Genomic DNA, 18,881 nt, shown 5'->3' with positions numbered 1-18,881 from the left:
GGCACGGCTGCCAAGTTATCAGTCACCTTCTTATGTTCTTAAGAATGCTGCGTTTCTGGCTGGGTGCGGTGGCTCATGCCTGTAATCCCAGCACTTTGGGAGACGAAGGTGGGCAGATCACCTGAGGTCAGGAGTTCGAGACCAGTCTGACCAACATGGAGAAACCCTATCTCTACTAAAAATACAAAATTAGCTGGGTGTGGTGGCTCATGGCTCATGCCTGTAATCCCAGCTACTCAGGAGGCTGAGGCAGGAGAGTCACTTGAACCCAGGAGGTGGAGGTTGCGCTGAGTCGAGATCGTGCCATTGCACTCCAGCCTGGGCAACAAGAGCAAAACTCTGTCTCAAAAAAAAGAAAAAATGCTGCTGCATTTCTTTTGTTTAACAAGTTTCATCTCCCAAATTTTCATAAAGTTCATGGTCTAATCTGTTACCTAACAGCAAGACGGCATCACTTCACTGCTTCTGCCCTCAGACGAAAAGTGTTGTGGGTCTAAAGTACAGACTGCCAGGCCATGTACCCTGGCCCCAGCCATCCCCAGAGATCAGGCGCCTCCAACTGGGAACTTTCCACACACGCTCCAAGCGACGTAAGCCGCACCAACAGTCACGATGAAAGTTCTAATCTCTTCCCTCCTCCTGTTGCTGCCACTCATGCTGGTGTCCACGGTCTCCAGAAGCCTGAATCCAGGTAAATAAGACTGTCTGTGAAGGAGAAACGAGGGAGAGGGAGAAAATGTGGCAAAACAGGCCTCATGTGCATCAAAATGTAGCCCTTCCAGCCTTTCAGCTACAGAAATCGAGAGCAAGTGAGCCTTTCTCAGTGCGTGTCCTCATTTACTAAAAGAAGCAAAGTGTACTTACGCCCAGTGTTGCGAGGGTTAAATGAGATACTGTATATGAAAGCGTCTGAAACTACAGCTGGCAAATATATATATATGTACATGCTGGTTCAACAAAGACTTGCTTCCTTGCCTTCTCCCCCAAGCTTTTCCCACTAGAGTAATGCACTTCCCCAGGGCCAAATTTGGTGGCAGTTGTGGAGGGATGTTAAAGGCAACTGTACATTCATAAAGGATAAGGAACTCAGCCGGGTGAGGTGGCTCACGCCTGTAATCCCAGCACTTCAGGAGACCGAGGTGGGTGGATCACCTGAGGTCAGGAGTTCAAATCCAGCCTGACCAACATGGAGAAACCCCGTCTCTACTAAAAATACAAAAACTTAGGCAGGCGTGGTGGTGCATGCCTGTAATCCCAGCTACTCGGGAAGCTGAGGCAGGAGAATAACTTGAACCTGAGAGGCAGAGGTTTTGGTGAGCCAAGATTGCACCATTGCATTCCAGCCTGGGCAATAAGAGTGAAACACCTTCTCAAAAAAAAAAAAAAAAAGATAAAGAACTCTTTGCTTATATTCCCTTTTTGTAAAGACAGGATCTCAGTACATCATCCAGGCAGGAATACGGTGGTGCCATCGTAGCTCACTACAGCCTCGAACTCCTGAACTCAAGCAGTCTTCCTGCCTCAGTCTCCCAAGTAAGTATAATTAGAAGTGTACACCATCATGCCTGGCTTTTTTTTTTTTTTTTTCTGTAGAGACAGGGTCTCTCTGTTGCTCAGGCAGATCTCAAAGTTTCCTTGTATTTTTTTTTTTTTTTTTTTTTTGAGACACAGTCTCAATCTGTTACCCAGGCTGGAGTGCAGTGGCATGATCTTGGCTCACTGCAACCTCTGTCTCCTGGGTTCAAGTGATTCTCCTGCCTCAGCCTCCTGAGTAGCTGGGATTACAGGCGTGAAGCCACCAGAACTGGCTTTTTGTATTTCTAGTAGAAACGGGGTTTCACTATGCTGGTCAGGCTGGTCTTGAACTCCTGACCTCATAATCAGCCTGCCTTGGCCTCCCAAAGTGCTGGGATTACAGGCGTGAGCCACTGTACCCAGCCCACTTGTATTCTTTAGAGGGTACCAAGTATGCACAGATTTTAATGCTATTTAATGGTAATGTAACAAACTGAAGAAAATCCTATCACCAGGTAATGTCCATATTTGAAATTTTAGCCACACCAAGCCCTGCTGCAACAGCACGTCCTTTGGGAAGCAGACCTTTGGTTAAGGGTTTTGAATCTACTCCCGTTTTCATGAAAAGCAAAGTGCCCCAGCCCTTTGCAGAGAAACCACCTAGAAGAGAGCTCACCCCGCCAGGCACAGTGGCTCACACCTGTAATCCCAGCATTTTGGGAGACCAACACAGGCAGATCATTTGAGGTCAGGAGTTTCAGACCAGCCTGACCAACATGGTGAAACACCATTTCTACTAAAAATACAAAAAAATTAGCCAGGCATGATGGCACATGCCTGTAGTCCCAGCTACTTGGGAGGCTGAGTCAGGAGAATAGCTTGAACCCAGGAGGCAGAGGTTGCAGTGAGCCAAGATAGCACACCACTGCATTTCAGCCTGGGCGACAGAGCAAGACTCCATCTCAAAAGCAAAAGAGAGAGAGAGAGAGCTCGCACACTCCATGTGTATTTCCGCTTGGGAGCACCATCTCCCCAAGGGCCACTTTGAGGTGAAACAGCTTTGTTACATACTCAGCATCAACTTGGTCCTAAAATCAGGAAACATTCTCCCTTCTCCACCCCAATTTCCTGCATCCCCTCCTGTGTAGAGAGGGCACTCTGGAAGCTGCTGAGCCCCACAGCCCTAGGGCCTAGACCACTATTTCGAAAAGGAGGACTTTTCCATCACTATGACAGACACCCAGGCTAGAGTCCTTAGCCTGGACTCAAAGCTCTAGCCCCAACCTGCCTTTCCAGTGTACCTCTCTCGACTCACTAAAAAATACTCTTTCTCCACCCAAACTAGCCTGTCTGCCCTTCCCTGAACAGGCATTTTTTTTCCCACTAGCTCAACTTCGTTTACACACCCAGCTCAAAACCACATTCCCACAGCTTCCCTCAGTTCCTCCCATAGTCAGAGGTGCACTCTTCCTCCTGAGAGCCGGCTCAGCCCTACCGGATGCTCTCTTCTAGAACTGTTCATCTGCTGCCTTATATGGAAGGCCTTCATGTGCCTCTCCTGCCTCCACTCCCTGCCCTTCTAGGCTGCAGCCTCCTTGGTGGCACAGACTGGTGCCCTGTTTCCATATCCCTCACGCTGTCCAGTTCAGCACTCAGCAATCATTAGCTAAGTGCAAGACGCATCCTCAGGTTTCTGAGTCAGACCAGGGCTTCATAGCAGCTCTACTGGCATTTGGGCTGAACAGTTCCTTGTGGTGGGGGCTGTTCTGTGCATTGTGAGACGTCCAGCAGCATCCGCGTGGCCTCTCTCCACTTGATGCCAATACCAGTCTTTCCCCTCTCCCGTCCCCACCCAGGTATGAAAGCCAAAACTAACTCCAGACATCGCCAAATGTCCCCTGGGGGGGACCACCCTCAGTCAACAACCACTGCTCTACACCAATAGTTCACCTGTCCACCCATTTAGACTCACCTGGGCATTTACCCTCAGCCTGGACGTCAGGGGGACCTAGATCAAATCCTGGCTCTGCCACTCCCTTTGCAACCCTGGACAAGTTGCTTCACTTTTTTTTAGCCTGTTTTATCATCTTAAGACGAATAAATACCACTTCTCACACACACTTATTGTGAAGATTAAATGATACACGGTGTGACCTAGAAAGGGTTTAACAAATGGACTGAGTGGAATTTCTAAAGTCGCTCCTTAAGCACGAGGGTGAGGAACCGGAGAAAGCTCGCTGCTGCCGCCAGGGGGCGCCACCACAAACCACGTCGGGTGGGTGGTGGCCGCGCTCAATCCTTGTTTCCCGGCCAAGCAAAGTTTGCAATGGGGACCTGAGTCTGAGCTACTTAGTGGCTGGAGGAAATGACCCTCCTCCTCATCCCCCAAAATAATTTTGAAAATAAAATCGAATCTTATTTTATCTCTTCATCACATACATGCTCAATATGCTTTTCACAGGGGCGAGAGAAAAAAAGAAACGGGTGAGACTATATGAGGATATTATGAAATAAATCATATTTTATATGATTTTTATATATTAAATAAATTTTATATTTATATATATATAATTTTGGGCCGGGCATGGTGGCTTACGCCTGTAATCCTGGCACTTTGGGAGGCCCAGGCAGGTGGATCACCTGAGGTCAGGAGTTCGAGACCAGCCTGGCCAACATGGTGAAACCCCACCTCTACTAAAAATACAAAAATTAGCCAGGCGGGTGGCACACACCTATAATCCCACCTATAATCCCAACTTGGGAGGCGAGGCAGTAGAATCTCTTGAACCCAGGAGGTGGAGGTTGCAGTGAGCTCTGCATGACAAAGCGAGACTCCATCTCAAAAAAAAAAAAGAAAGAAAGAAATATCAAAGTTTTGCTAATCGTTCCAGTTACATCCTTCTGCTCCAGAATCCAACCCAGGATCCCACACTAAGTAACATTATCACATCTCCTAGGTCGCATCCAACCTGGGGGAGTTTCTCACTCTTCCCTCTCTCAGGACCTTGACACTGTTGAGGAGGTCTGGTCCGATGTTTGGTAGAGTGCCCCTCAATTTGGGTTTATCTCACATGTTTCCTTGGGGTGTTTCCGGTTATGCATTTTGGGCAAGATCAGCACAGAAGTAACGTATCCTTCTCGGGACATCCCGGCCAGAGACCCAGGATGTTCACATCTCTCATCACTGACGAGCACCTGCTTCAGTTGGTGTCCGCAGGTTTCTCTACTGTGAAGTTACTATTCGTCTCATTGTAATTAGTAAGTATCTTGTGGAGAGATACTTTGGAAATATGCAAATATTTCAGCTGTTTGTTCTCAGCATACTTTTACCAATTAATTTCTAGAATCCAGGGATGGTTCTCGCCTATAAATAGTTCTTACTGTGGTGTTATCCAGTGATTTTCTATCTCCATCATTACTTCTACGTTGATTAACTGGAATGCTGCTATAAGAAAGAGCTATTTCTTCTTCCTCATTTACTTATGTATTTGCTTATTTATAAATATCAGCACGGACTCATGGGTATTTATTGGTTGGAATATATTACTATCATTATTGATTATGTTTCTGATAGTTGTCCCCAAATTGGCCATTGGGAGCTTCTTCTGGTTGGCATTTGTGATATTTTCCACACATCCCCATCATTTTTCTATTTTATTTTATTGGTTTTTTTAGATGGAGTCTTACTTTGTCGCCCAGGCTGGAGTGCAGTGGCGTGATCTTGGCTCACTGCAACCTCCGCCTCCCGGGTTCAAGCGATTCTCCTGCCTCAGCTTCCTGAGTAGCTGGGATTACAGGCGCGCGCCACCACACCTGACTAATTTTTTGGTATTTTTAGTAGAAATGGGGTTTCACCATGTTGGCCAGGCTGGACTCAAACTCCTGACCTCAAGTGATCCGCTTGCCTCAGTATCCCAAAGTGCTGGGATTACAGGCATAAGCCACCACTCCCGGCCAATATTCTGTATTTTTTAGTCTCAATTTCATTTATTTCTGCTCTGATCTTTATTATTCATTTCCTTCTACTAATCTTGGGTTTGGTTTGTTCCTACTTTTCTAGTTCTTTGAGGTACATCATAGGCTGTCTATTTAAAGTCTTTCTACTCTTTTGATATAGGTGTTCATTGCTATAAACTTCCCCGTTAGTACTGCTTTTACTGTATCCTATACATTTGGGCATGTTGTATTTCCATTCCCATTTGTTTCAAGAAATGTTTTTATTTCCTTATTAATTTCTTCATGTTGTTTAATTTCCATGTGCTGGTGTGTTTTCTGGGATTTCTCTAATTATTAATTTCTAGTTTTATGCCCTTGTGGTCAAAAAATATACTTATGCCAGACATGGTTGCTCACGCCTGTTAAAATACTTTGGGAAGCCAAGATGGGAACATCACTTGAGGCCAGGAGTTCAAGACCAGCCTGTACAACATAAGGAGATCCCATTTCCACAAAAGTAAAAAAAAAGTAGCTGGGCCTGGTGGGGCACGCCTATAATCCCAGCTATCTAGGCAGCTGGTGGGGAAGGACCGTTTCAGCCCAGGAGCTGGAGGCTGCAGTGAACTATGATCTCACCACTGCACTCCAGCCTGAGCAACAGAGTAAGAACATATCTCTTTTAAAAAAAAAAAGACAATATGATTTCTACTTTTTTTTAAATTTATTGAGACTTGGTTTGTGGTCTAAGTTTAGTCTACTCCAGAGAATGTTCCATGTGCTGATGGAAAGAATATGTATTCTGCAGCAGCTGGGTGAAATGTTCTGTAAATATCAGTCAGGCCTATTTGGTCTAATGTGTAGTTTAACTCCAATGTTTCTTTGTTGATTTTCTGTCTGGATGATCTGTCCGTTATTGAGAGGGTGATGTTAAAGTCCCAACTATTATTGTATTGTAGTCTATCTCTCTTTAGAGCTATTAATGTTTGCTTTATATACTTTGGTGCTCCAGTGTTGAGTGCATAAATGTTTGTAATTTTTATATCCTCTCACTACATTGACCCCCTTTATCATTATATAGTGATCTTCGTTCTCTCTTTTGACAGTCTTTGGCTTGTAGTCTATTTTATCTGATATAAGTACAGTTTCTTATGATCTAGTAATCCCAGTACTGGGCATTTATCCAAAAGAAAGGAAATTATACTGAGGAGATATCTACACTGTCATGTTTATTGCAGCACTATTCACAATAGCTAAGATATAAAATCAGGCCAGGTGTGGTGGCTCACGCCTGTAATCCAAGCACTTTGGGAGACAGCCCAGGCAGGCCGATCACCTGAGGTTGGGAGTTTGCCTAACCAACATGGAGAAACCCCATCTCTACTAAAAATACAAAATTAGCTGGGCATGGTGGTGCATGTCGTAATCCCAGTTACTCGGGAGACTGAGGAAGGAGAATCGATTGAATCCAGGAAGCAGATGTTGCAGTGAGCCAAGATTGTGTCATTGCACTCCAGCCTGGGCAACAAGAGTGAAACTCCATCTCAAAATATATATATATATATATAAAATCAACCTAGGTATCCAACAACAGATAAATGGATAAAGAAAATATGGTATGTGGCCAGGCGTGGTGGCTCATGCCTGTAATCCTAGCCCTTTGGGAGGCCGAGGCAGGAGGATCACAAGGTCAGGAGTTCAAGACCAGACTGGCCAACATGGTGAAACCTCGTCTCCACTAAAAAATAAAAAATTAGCTGGGCATGGTGGCTCATGCCTGTAATCCCAGCTACTTGGGAGGCTGAGGCAGGAGAATTGCTTGAACTGGGACCCGGGAGGCAGAGGTGACAGTGAGCCAAGATTGAGCCACTGCACTCCAGCCTGGGCTGCAGAGCGAAACTCCACCTCAAAAAAAAAAAAAAAGAAAAGTAAAAGAAAAAGTGGTAAATATAAGCCATGGAATACATTCAGCCATAAAAAAATAAAATGAAATCCTGTCATTTACAGCAACATGGTAGAACTGGAGGACATTATGTTAAGTAAAGTAAGCCATGAACAGAAAGTTAAACACCACATTTCTCATTCATACGTAGAAACTTAAAAAAAGTTGATCTCATAGAAGTAAAAAGCAGAACAGAGGATACTAGAGGATGAGAAGGGTGGGGAAGGGAGAAATGGAAAGCAATTTGTTGAAGGATACAGAATTATAGCTGGATAATAGGAATAAGTTCTAGTGCTGTATATCGCTGTAAGATGACTATATTTAACAATAATATGTTGTGTAGTTTCAAGTGGCTAGGAGGATGTTAAACATTTGCAACACAAAGAAATGATAAATGCCTGAGATGAAAGGTATCCTGATTGCCCTGATCTGATCGCTGTAAATTGTATGTATCAAAACATCACTATGTATCCCATGAATATGTACAATTATTATTTGTCAATTAAAAATAAAATAAAATGGGCCAGGCATGGTGGCTCACGCCTGTTATCCTAGCACTTTGGGAGGCCGAGGTGGGCGGATCATGAGGTCAGAAGATCGAGACCATCCTGGCTAACACGGTGAAACCCCACCCCCACTAAAAATAAAAAAATTAGCTGGGTGTGGTGGCATGTGCCTGTAGTCCCAGCTACTCGGGAGGCTGAGGCAGGAGAATTACTTGAACCCCGGAGGTGGAGGTTGCAGTGGACCATGACTGTGCCATTGCACACCAGCCTGGGTGACAGAGCGAGACTCCATCTCAAAAACAAATAAATAAATATTAGGGGGTTGGGGGCTAGGGGATGGATAGCAGGGGGTGGGGAGATTGGGGAGGGATAACATTAGGAGAAATACCTAACGTAGGTGACGGGGGGCGGGCGGCGGGTGGAGGCAGCAAACCACCATGGCATGTGTATACCTATGTAACAATCCTGCAAGATCTGCACATGTACCCCAGAATTAAAATAAATAAATAAAATGTTTAAAAAATAAAAATAAATATAGCTACTCCTGCTTTTTTTTCGTTTCCACTTGCACGGAATTTTTTTCCATCCCTTCACTTTTAGTCTACGTGTGTCTTTATAGGTGAAGTGGGCGTGTTGCAGACAGTATGTAGTTGGGTCTTGTTTCTTTATCCCTTTAGCCAGTCTGTGTCTTTTAAATGGAGAATTGTATCCATTAACATTCCCGTGATTATTGATTACTGCTGCAGTTTTGTTGCTTGTTTTCTGGTGGTTTTGTAACTCCTCTCTTCTTTTTCTTTATTTCCTATTGTCTTCCTTGGTAGTTAAGTGATTTTCTCTCTCAGCATGTTTTAATTCATTTATTTTTAAGTGAATATATTATAGGTTTTGGCAATATGATTACCTTGAGCTTTACAAAAAACAACTTATGGAGATTATAACAAGTTGGCTTAAGGAGATGACAATTTATCTTAGATCATAAAGAACAAAAACAAAGAAACTTGGAAAAAACTCTACACTTTAACTCCTTCCCCCACCTACTGCATTTTGACTTTACGTTGTCTCAATTTACATGTTTTTATATTGCCTACCTCTTAACAGGTTGCTGTAGCTATTACTGTTCTTGATATTTTTGTCTTTTGGGCTTCATACTGGAGTTATAAGTGGACTTTACACCACAGTTATAGTTTAGAGTACACATTCATGTACTTAATTTTATCAGTGATTTTTAAACCTTTGTTTTCTTTTTACCTGTTAGTGTTTTTTCTTTCCAGCTGAAGAACCTCTTCAGCATTTCTTGTAAGACGAGTCTGCTGGTGGTGAATTTTCTCAGTGTTGTTTGTCTGGAAGAAACTTTCTCTCTCCTTCATATTTATAGGATGGCTTTGCTGGATACAGTATTCTTGAAGAGCGGAGATTTTTTTCCTTCAGCACTTTGAAAATGCCATCCCACTCCCACCTGGCCTGTATGATTTCCATTAAGAAGTCTGTTGCTTGGCTGGGCCCGGTGGCTCACATCTATAATTCCAGCACTTTGGGAGGCTAAGGCCAGTGGATCGCCTAAGGTCAGGAGTTTGAGACAATCCTGACTAACATAGTGAAACCACGTTTCTACTAAAAATACAAAAAATTAGCTGGGCATGGTGGTGTGCACCTGTAATCCCAGCTACTCAGGAGGCTGAGGCATAAAAATTGCTTGAACCCAGGAGGCGGAGGTTGCAGTGAGCTGAGATGGTACCATTGCACTCCAGCCTAGGCAACAAAAGCGAAACTCCATCATACACAAAAAAAGAAGTCTTTACCAAACAAATTGGAACTCCTTTATATATTATTTGCTTATTTTCTCTTGCTGCTTTTAAGATTCTCTTTGTCCTTGAACTCTGCAAGTTTATTAAATGCCTTAGGGTAGTCAGATTTGTGTCAAATCTGTTTGGTGTTCTCTGACCTTCTTGTATCTGGATATTTATCTTTTTCTAGTTTTGAAAGTTTTCTGTTTTATCTCTTTGAATAAGCTTTCTACCCTTTGCTCTTCCCCAACTCCCTCTTAGACACCAATAATTTTTAAATTGGGGTTTTTGTTTTATTTTGAGACAGAGTCTCACTCTGTCACCCAGGCTGCAGTGCAGTGGCGTGATCTCTGCTCACTGCAACTAATTTTTTTTGTATTTTTAGTAGAGACAGGGTTTCACCATGTTGGCCAGGCTAGCCTCGAAGTCCTGACCTCAAGTGATCTACCTGCCTCAGCCTCCCAAATTTCTGGGATTACAGGCATGTGCCACCGCACCCACCCAGATTTGGTCTTTGGAGATAATTTTCTATATCTTGTAGGTGATCAATCATCATTCTTTTTCATTCTTTTTTTTTTTTTTTTTTGAGATGGAATCTTGCTCTGTCATCAGGCCAAAGTGCAATGGCACAATATCAGCTCACTGAAACCTCTGCCTCCCAGGTTCAAGCGATTCTCCTGCCTCAGCCTCCCAAGTAGCTAGGACTACAGGTGGGCACCACCATGTCCAGCTAATTTTTGTATTTTTAGTAGAGACGAAGTTTCACCATGTACTTTAGTAGAGACAGGGTTTCACCAGGATAGTCTTAATCTCTCGGCCTCGTGATCCGCCCACCTCGGCCTCCCAAAGTGCTGGGATTACAGGTGAGAGCCACCACGCCTGGCCATCCTCTGTGTATTTTCAAAGAGCCTGTGTTTGAGCTTACTGATTCTTTTCTCTGCTTGATCTATTCTGCTGTTGAGAGATTTTAATAAAGTTTTCAGTTCAGCAAATGTATTTCTCAGTTCCAAGATCTCTTTTTTGTTTTTTGTTTTGTTTTGTTTTTTTGAGACAAGGTCTCACTCTGTTGCCTAGGTTGTAGTGCAGTGGCATGATCATGGCTCACTGCAGCCTCAACAAATGAAAGAAGTCCCAAAGGGGATATCCTGGTAGTGTGGGAAGGCTGGATCAGAGGTTCGTGCTCAGGGGAGCTGCAGAAGGAACCTGCTATAGCATGGTGCTGCTGAAAAGCCACTCATAATTGGTGTCTCCTTTAGCCACATTGCAGAGCAGAGTTTCCAGAACTGGAGATGGCACTGCAGACTCCTGACCCCTGTCTCTGCCTATCCACAGGGCTATTTCTCCCTCTAAGCACTCTCTATGCTTCCTGTGGGTTGAGATAGGGACAGTTTCCTGTCAGGAAACCCAAGATAGTGGGGAGGCTATTTGTCCATCTCCAGCTCACTTTTTTCAGTATAGAAACCATGAGTCAGGGGGAAATTTTCTGTACACTTGGAGTTTGGCAGATTGTGGGGAAGAGCATCATGCTATAGATTTTAATTGAAAGGGTGAGTCTTACATGTTTACAAACAAAATTATATGATTTTTGATATTTAACCCAGTGGGTGAAAGAGTAGATCACATAGATATAACAAAATTTGTCATTAGTGTGTATATATATATACACACACACACTCTTATATGAGTACATATATACACATATGTTGCACACACATATACATTAATATATATACACTAATATACACATTAGTGTGTATATATATTCACATGACAAATTGTTAACTATGACAAATTATGTGTATATATGCTCATATGAGTATAATACTAATATATATTAATATTTATATATTACCTTTTATATTTTACTTTTTTATTACTACTAGTATTATATATATGAGTATATATATGTGTGTGTGTTTGTGTGTGTGTGTATATGTGTGTATATATATATATAGTGGAGATGGGGTTTCGTCATGTTGGACAGGCATGTCTTGAACTTCTGACCTTAAATGATCCACTCACCTCAGCCTCCCAAAGTGTTGGGATTACAAGCGTGAACCATTGTGCCTGGCCCTCTTCGATTATTCTCGATTTTCAGTGGAATGCTGCCATTTTCCTATTAACAATGATTTTTTTTGAGACAGAGTCTCACTCTGTAGCCCAGGCTAGAGTGCAGTGGCAAGACCTTGGCTCACTGCAACCTCCACCTCCCAGGTCCTGGTTCAAGCAATTCTCCTGCCTCAGCCTCCCGAGTAACTGGGATTACAAGCACGTGCCACCATGACTGGCTAATTTTTGTATTTTTAAGAGACGGGGTTTCACCGTCTTGGCCAGGCTGGTCTTGAACTCCTGACCTCGTGATCTGCCCGCCTTGGCCTCCCAAAGTGTAGGGATTACAGGTGTGAGCCACCACGCCCAGTCAACAGTGATTTATGTTGTTGTTTGCTTGCTTGCTTTTTTGGGCTTGGCGTATATATATGCTTTAGCAGAGTGAAGAAGTTCTCTTCTATCCTACTGTAATATATTTTAAAAACGGATGGCAAATGTTATTAGGTGATTTTTTTTTTTTGGAATTTTTTTGTAGAGACAGGGTCTTGCTATGTTGCCCAGACTGTTATCAAACTTCTGGCCTCAAGCAATCCTCCTGCCTCAGCCTCCACAGATGCTGGAATTACAGACATTAGTCATCACACCCAGCCCAGGAAATATTATTACCTGATTTTTCTGCATCTATTGAGATAGTCATGAGTTTTCCCTTTATTCTCTTAATATGGCAGTAATATATACTTTAAAATACTTTAAAAATTGATACATTACTTACATATAGAAAAGTGCATAAATTAGAAACATATTGTTTTGATGCCTTTTCAAAAATTGAACATGCTCATGTAAATAGTAGCTAGATCACTAAACAAAACCTTCCTAGCACCCTAGAAGCTCCCTCATGCCCCCTTCCACTTACAAATTTCCAGTGTAAATCACCTTTGGTTTTCCCGGAACAAACAAAACCTAGTCCTAGTGTTTCATTTTTTAATATACTGTTGATTTGATTTGCTAATGAATACCTTGTTTAGGGTTTTTATGCACTTCTGTTCATGAATGTGATTGGCCTGATAATTTCCTCTTTTGTGCCTTTTTTGTTCTGGCTTCAACGTCAAGTCTATACTAACCTAATAGAATGAGGTGGGGAAATAGTCCTTTTTCTTCCCTATGGAAGAGTTTATGTAAGATTGAGATGATCAATCATGAAATTTCTGCAGAAATCACTGATAAAAATTCTGGGCTGCACAAGGGAAGTCAAAAGGCTACAGTGAGACGTGATCGTGCCACTGCACTCCAACCCAGACAACAGAGTGAGACCCTGTCTCAAAATCACAAAACCAAAACTAAAACCATGGGCTCTTTCCTCTGTCTTCCTTATTTGCCAACTTACAAAAAAAAAACTACTGAGCAGATAAAATAGCTCAGGTCTCCAAATCTCTCAATGAAATTCCCTCAACTGGGACAGAAATCTGCAGAGGTAAGGAAGATGCTAGTTTGAGCAGGTTTCACCTCCTAGAGCCAGTTTCTTCTTTGCAAAATTGAGATAAAAGTTGCCTCACTGAGGTCTTGTGAGGATTAAATGATACCATGTATAAAACACTAGCACAGATGCTAGCACAGTATCTGACATACATAGTAGATACTCAGTAAGTAATCCCACATAATAATCACCCTGGTGGCCAAACGCAGTAGCTCCCATGTGAAATCCCAGCTATTAGGGAGGCTGAGGCAGGAGGATCACTTGAGGCCAAGGTTTGAGATCAAACTGGGTAACATAGTGAGACCCCCCCCATCTCAAAAAAAGGAAAAAAAAGAATTGCCCTGATGAGACTATGCTCTAACTCATAAGACCCTTCCTTTTAGAGAGGAGGAAACTGAGGCCCAGAAAAAGGAAGAGGTTTGGCCAGGGTCTCAGAAATCAGACCCTGATCAGTAGCTGAACCCAGGCTAGAGCCAAAGCCTCCAGAGGAAGGGGAAGGAGAAAAGGAGTGTCTCAGCTCCCCCAGCTGCTGGGCAGGACACTGTCACTTTGCCAGGAACCTCTTCCCCTGGGTCCCCACTTCCCTGGACATGCTTGGCCCTCCTCACACCTTCCTCGCCTCTGCGCTCTCACGGACCATAGGATAAAGCCAAAAGAGAACTCTGCTATTTTATTTGTTATGTGAAAGGGTCTGGGTGTTTGTCTGGTGCAGCTAGATGGTCAGTCCCTGAAGACAAACAGGAGGCCTAAGAGGACACCCCAAGCAGGACCTTGCCTGGAGGACCCTGCACCAACAATCTGAGACTTCTCTAAGATGTTGAGGACCTCAGTCACTTTGATGCTCCCAATATGATGAAAATCTGCTAAGAGCTGTTTATATTCACGAGCACAGCTCATGAGGAGGAAGGTGGTATTGAGAAACCCTGTAAGGAAGAGAGGGAGGTGTCAGAAACACTTTCAAGACTCAAGCCCTGCCTTCAGCCAGGCGTGGTGGCTCACATCTGTAATCCCAGCACTTTGGGAGGCTGAGGCAGGTGGATCACTTGAGGGCTTTAGGCCAGGAGTTCGAGACCGGCCTGGCCAACATGGCAAAACCCCATCTCCATTAAAAATACAAAAATTAGACAGGCATGGTGATACACGCCTATAATCCCAGCTACTTGGGAGGCTGAGGTATGAGAATCACTTGAACCCGGGAGGAGCGGTTGCAGTGAGCTGAGATCACATCACTGCACTGCAGCCTGGGCAACAGAGCAAGACTCTGTCTCCAAAAAAAAAAAAAAAAAAAAAGCCCTCCCCTTTTCCTAGATGTCCCTCACAAACCAGAACACCTGGTTTAGAGGCAGTCAAGGGGCAAGAACTGGTGTTGACAAAATTAGGGAGGCACTCCTTCAAGTGCTCGCCCACACGGGTTGGGCAACTATGCGATGCAGACTTAGGAGCGCTGGCCCTGAGTTTCACAAAAGGCTCCAAATTGGTGAGGTTGTTGCAGAGATAAGACCGGCAGACGCGACTGTAGGAGGCAATGGACACTCCGGGTGGGGACACAAGGTAGGAGACTTGTGCAGGGTAAGACAGAGATGGGCTGCAGCCTTTAAAACCCACAACTCCCCTTGAGGTCCCTAAGGAGCAGAGGATGAGCGAGTTCTGATCAGTGTCACTGGCCTCACCCAGAGTCCCCCTTCCCCCAGCTCTTTCGGCACCCACCCTGCCTGTCACTATCTTTGCCTCCCTCCCCAACCCCTGTGTCCACTCAATGCAGCTGCATAGGACTCAGATCCTGGGGTCTCCATCCGAATCTCCTCATTCTTCCCCTGTAGGATCCCCCACACAGCTCCTCTCTCCCTTGTGCCCCTCCTCCAGGGATCTGCCGACCTCCATTCTACCCACTTATCCAGCCCACCCCACTCTCCTGCTAGTGTCCTGACATCCAAAACATGTAATGATGGCCAGGCACGGTGTCTCACGCCTGTATTCCTAGCACTCTGGGAGGCCAAGGCGGGCGGTTTACTTGAGCTCAGGAGTTCAAGACCAGCCTGGGCAACACAGTGAAAGCTCCCATCTCAAAAAAATTTTTTAATATATGTAGGTGTGTGTGTGTGTGTGTGTGTGTATATATATATATATGAGGTAACTATCTGGAATTCCAATCTAGAGTCCCTGGGTGCTGGGAGTGGAGCTGGGGCTCAGAAGAGCAAGCAGAAGAAAACGGATGAAACCCAGCCTGCTTCACCTGTCTCGATGAACACCAGCGTCTCCTCGCAGCCCTCTTTCAGCTTACACACCATGTTCCTCATCAGAAGCCACTTCCAGTTATAGAAGGCAACAGCTCTGAACCTTGACGATGTTGCTTCATAGCACAAAAGAGCTCCAGCCCCTAAAAAGAAAATGCTCTCCCAGTCATTGGCCCCTCACATCACCTTCTGAGCCCTTGAACTACTACCCAAGAGTTCAGCCCCCACAGACCCTGTCCCCCACGAAACCTAGATACCCAGCCCTCCTTCTACTAGCGACATGAATCCAGCCTCCCACCTTTCTGGGTCTTAGAGCATCCAGCCCCACAAGACATATGAGGCAGAGTAGAGATGGTCCCTAGGAGCCAGAACAGCTGCACAGGTCTCAAATGCTGGGGTCCCATGGTCCTGGGTCTGGGTCCTGAGTGCTAGAGGTTAGTCTGGAACCAGTTTCAGTCTGGATCCCAAGCCCAGTTCCTGTCAGTCCCCGAATTCTTTGTCCACCTGTCTCTGGGTCACTGTTTCTGGAACAGAAAGTTGATTGCGTCAGTTTCTGGGACATAGGCTCCCTCAGACCTTCTGGGTCACAGGTCTTCCCATCTCCACTATTTGCCCTCCAGTTTAACTTCCACCACCCACCATGTTAGCTTCTCAAAGCAGGACTCTCACTCTCTCATTTAGGTCTTCCTGTTAGACAAGGTGCTGAGCAGCGAATCCTGGCTTATCCAGAGGATCATTGATATGCAGGCTGTTCTCGTGTGTGTGTGTGTGTGTGTGTGTGTGTGTGTGTGTGTGTGTGTGTAAGTTAACATATCACTAAATAACCCTCGGTTCGATAAGGAAATTTAAAAGTATTTAAAGATTGGGAGTGGTGGCTTATGCCTGTAATCCCATCACTTTGGGAGGCTAAGGTAGGTGGATCACCTGAGGTCAGGAGTTCAAGATCAGCCTGGCCAACATGGTAAAACCCATCTCTACTAAAAATATAAATTAGCCAGGGATGGTGGCACGAGTCTATAGTCCCAGCTACTTGGGAGGCTGAGGCACGAATCACTTGAACCCAGGAGGTAGAGGTTGCAGTGAACCAAGATCACACCACTGCACTCCAGCCTAGGCAGCAGAGAGAGATTCCATCTCAAGAAAAAAAAAGTATTTAGAACTGAAAAATAATAAACATACTACAAACACACACATTCACACACAGACACAGACATACACACGTAAGTGCATGTAAAATCTACTGAAAATTGAATAAGGTCTGAAGTCTAGGTCATAGTATTATACACCAGCCCGGGTATCATGACAAAAAATAGAAAAATTGGCCAGGCATGGTGGCATGCACCATGGAGGAGGACCGCTTGAGTCCCAGAGACAGAGGCTGCAGTGAGCCATGACTGTACAAAGAGTATTGTGCAAATGTCAACTTCCTGCTCATATACTATGGTGATATAAGATGTCCCCATGGGGAAGAAGGAGGAAGGATTCAAAGGACTCTATATACCACTTTTGCAACTTCCTGTGAGCGAACAGTCATTTCAAAATTAAAGCGTTCTTTAAATCAAATCAAAATTTGAAGACACAGCTAAAGCAGTATGTAGAAGTAAATTTATACTTTTAAATCCATGTATCAGGAAATATGAAGCATTAAAAAATAGATATGTTCAAGATTTAGTTCAAGAAATTGTATAAGGAACAACAAAGCAAATCTCTCCTACCCCAAAAAAAGAATGGAAATAAGGATGATAGCAGAAATCAATGAAATAGTAAACAACAACAAACATTTTTACAAAAAAAGATCCATTCTTTGAAAAGATTGAGTTAGTTATCTGGCAAATCTGATCAAGGGAGTAAAGGAAGTAGAGGCAGGCTGGCACAGTGGCTCGTGCCTCTAATCCCAGTGCTTTGGGAGGCTGAGCCAAGAGGATCGCTCAAGGTCAGCAGTTTGAGACCAGCCTGGGCAACACCCTGTCTATACCAAAAAAAAAAAAAGGTTTAAAAATTAGCCAAGTGTGGAGGTGCCTGTAATCCCAGCTACTCAGGAGGCTAATATCAGAGGATCACTTGAGCCTAGGAGTTCAAGGTTACAATAAGCCATGATCACGCCACTATACTCCAACCTGAGTAACAGAGTAAGACTTTGTCTCTAAAAAAAGAAGATGCAATAAAATACAGAATGAGAAACAGGAAGTACAGACATCAGATGGGTTTTTTGTTCATTTGTTTTGTTTTTGTTTTTGCTGGTGGCACGATCACAGCTCATGGCAGACTCAAACTCCAGGGCTCAAGTGACCCCCTGCCTCAGCCTCCCGAGTGACTGGGACCACAGGCATGAACCATCATACCCAGCTAAGTTTTTGTATTTTTTGTAAAGATCGGTTGTGAAATACTGCCCAGGCTGGTCTCGAACTCCTGAGCACAAGTGATCCGCCTGCCTTGGCCTCCCAAAGTGCTGGGATTACAGGCATGAGCTGCTGTGTCCAGCGAATGCAGCATTACTGTGGTGATGGTTAAGTTGAGACAATGGGAGCTTCCCTCTCTGAGACCAAGTGAATGCAAAACATGCTGGGGATGTTCACTATGGAATATCATACAGGAGTAGGAAGCAGCTGATTAGATGTACACAGGATGTGAGGCAGGGTGCAGTGGCTCACGCCTGTAATCCCAGCACTTCGAGAGGCCAAGGAGGGCAGAACACCTGAGGTCAGGAGTTCAAGACAAGCCTGGTCAACATGGCGAAACCTCATCTCTACTAAAAATACAAAAATTAGCCAAGTGTGGTGGTGGGCACCTGAATACCAGCTACTCAGGAGTCTGAGACAGAAGAATTGTTTGAACTTGGGAGGCAGAGGTTGCAGTGAGCCGAGATCGCACCATTGCACGCCAGCCTGGGCAGTAAGGGCGAAACTCTGACTCCAAAAAGAAAAAAAAAAAAAACATGTACACACAATGACAGAATGTATACATGGATAGATCATAAAAGCACAGTGCCAATTATTTTAAATAGTAAATAGCATAATATCACTTGCATAAATTAAAAACTCACAGGTCAGGCATGGTGGCTTACGCCTGTAATCCCAGCGCTTTGGAAGGCTGAGGCAGACAGATCATTTGAGGCCAGGAGTTCCAGACCAGACCAGCCTGGTCAACATGGCAAAACCCCATCGCTAAAAAAAAAAAAAAAAAAAAAAACTTAAACAGAAAACACTACACGTATCCTGTGAGAATACACACACACAAACCAAAAGATACATATTAACCACCTTAGAATGAGAACTGCCTATGAGAAGGTTAGGGAATGAAAGAGGGGAATTGGTGGAAATAACTATAACAGTGTAGGAGGGGCTATAAAGATCATAGACCTTGGCCTCAGAGACCCAGGTTGGAATCTTTACACCTTCACTTACCAGCTGTCCAATTTGTTGAACTCTGAGCGCACTACCTCAT

At 44.2% G+C, this 18,881-nt stretch overlaps 1 protein-coding gene across 1 annotated transcript; it reads right to left on the bottom strand.

Moving 5' to 3' along the window:
* Window positions 1-13,923: 13,923 nt before the first annotated feature.
* On the bottom strand, window positions 13,924-15,841 carry LYPD4 (LY6/PLAUR domain containing 4). The gene is given in 4 exon segments (XM_012461531.2): window positions 13,924-14,157; window positions 14,533-14,825; window positions 15,437-15,580; window positions 15,766-15,841. Coding segments are annotated over 4 exon segments (747 nt in total).
* Between the last annotated feature and the right edge of the window lie 3,040 nt (window positions 15,842-18,881).

This window comes from Aotus nancymaae, unplaced genomic scaffold (assembly GCF_030222135.1).
Source record: "Aotus nancymaae isolate 86718 unplaced genomic scaffold, 86718_ANA_hifiasm-v0.15.2.pri h1tg000028l, whole genome shotgun sequence".
In the NCBI taxonomy this organism is placed as follows: domain Eukaryota; kingdom Metazoa; phylum Chordata; class Mammalia; order Primates; family Aotidae; genus Aotus; species Aotus nancymaae.
Note: the sequence above shows the minus strand (reverse complement) of the source record. Positions and strands in the feature narration are given on the sequence as shown.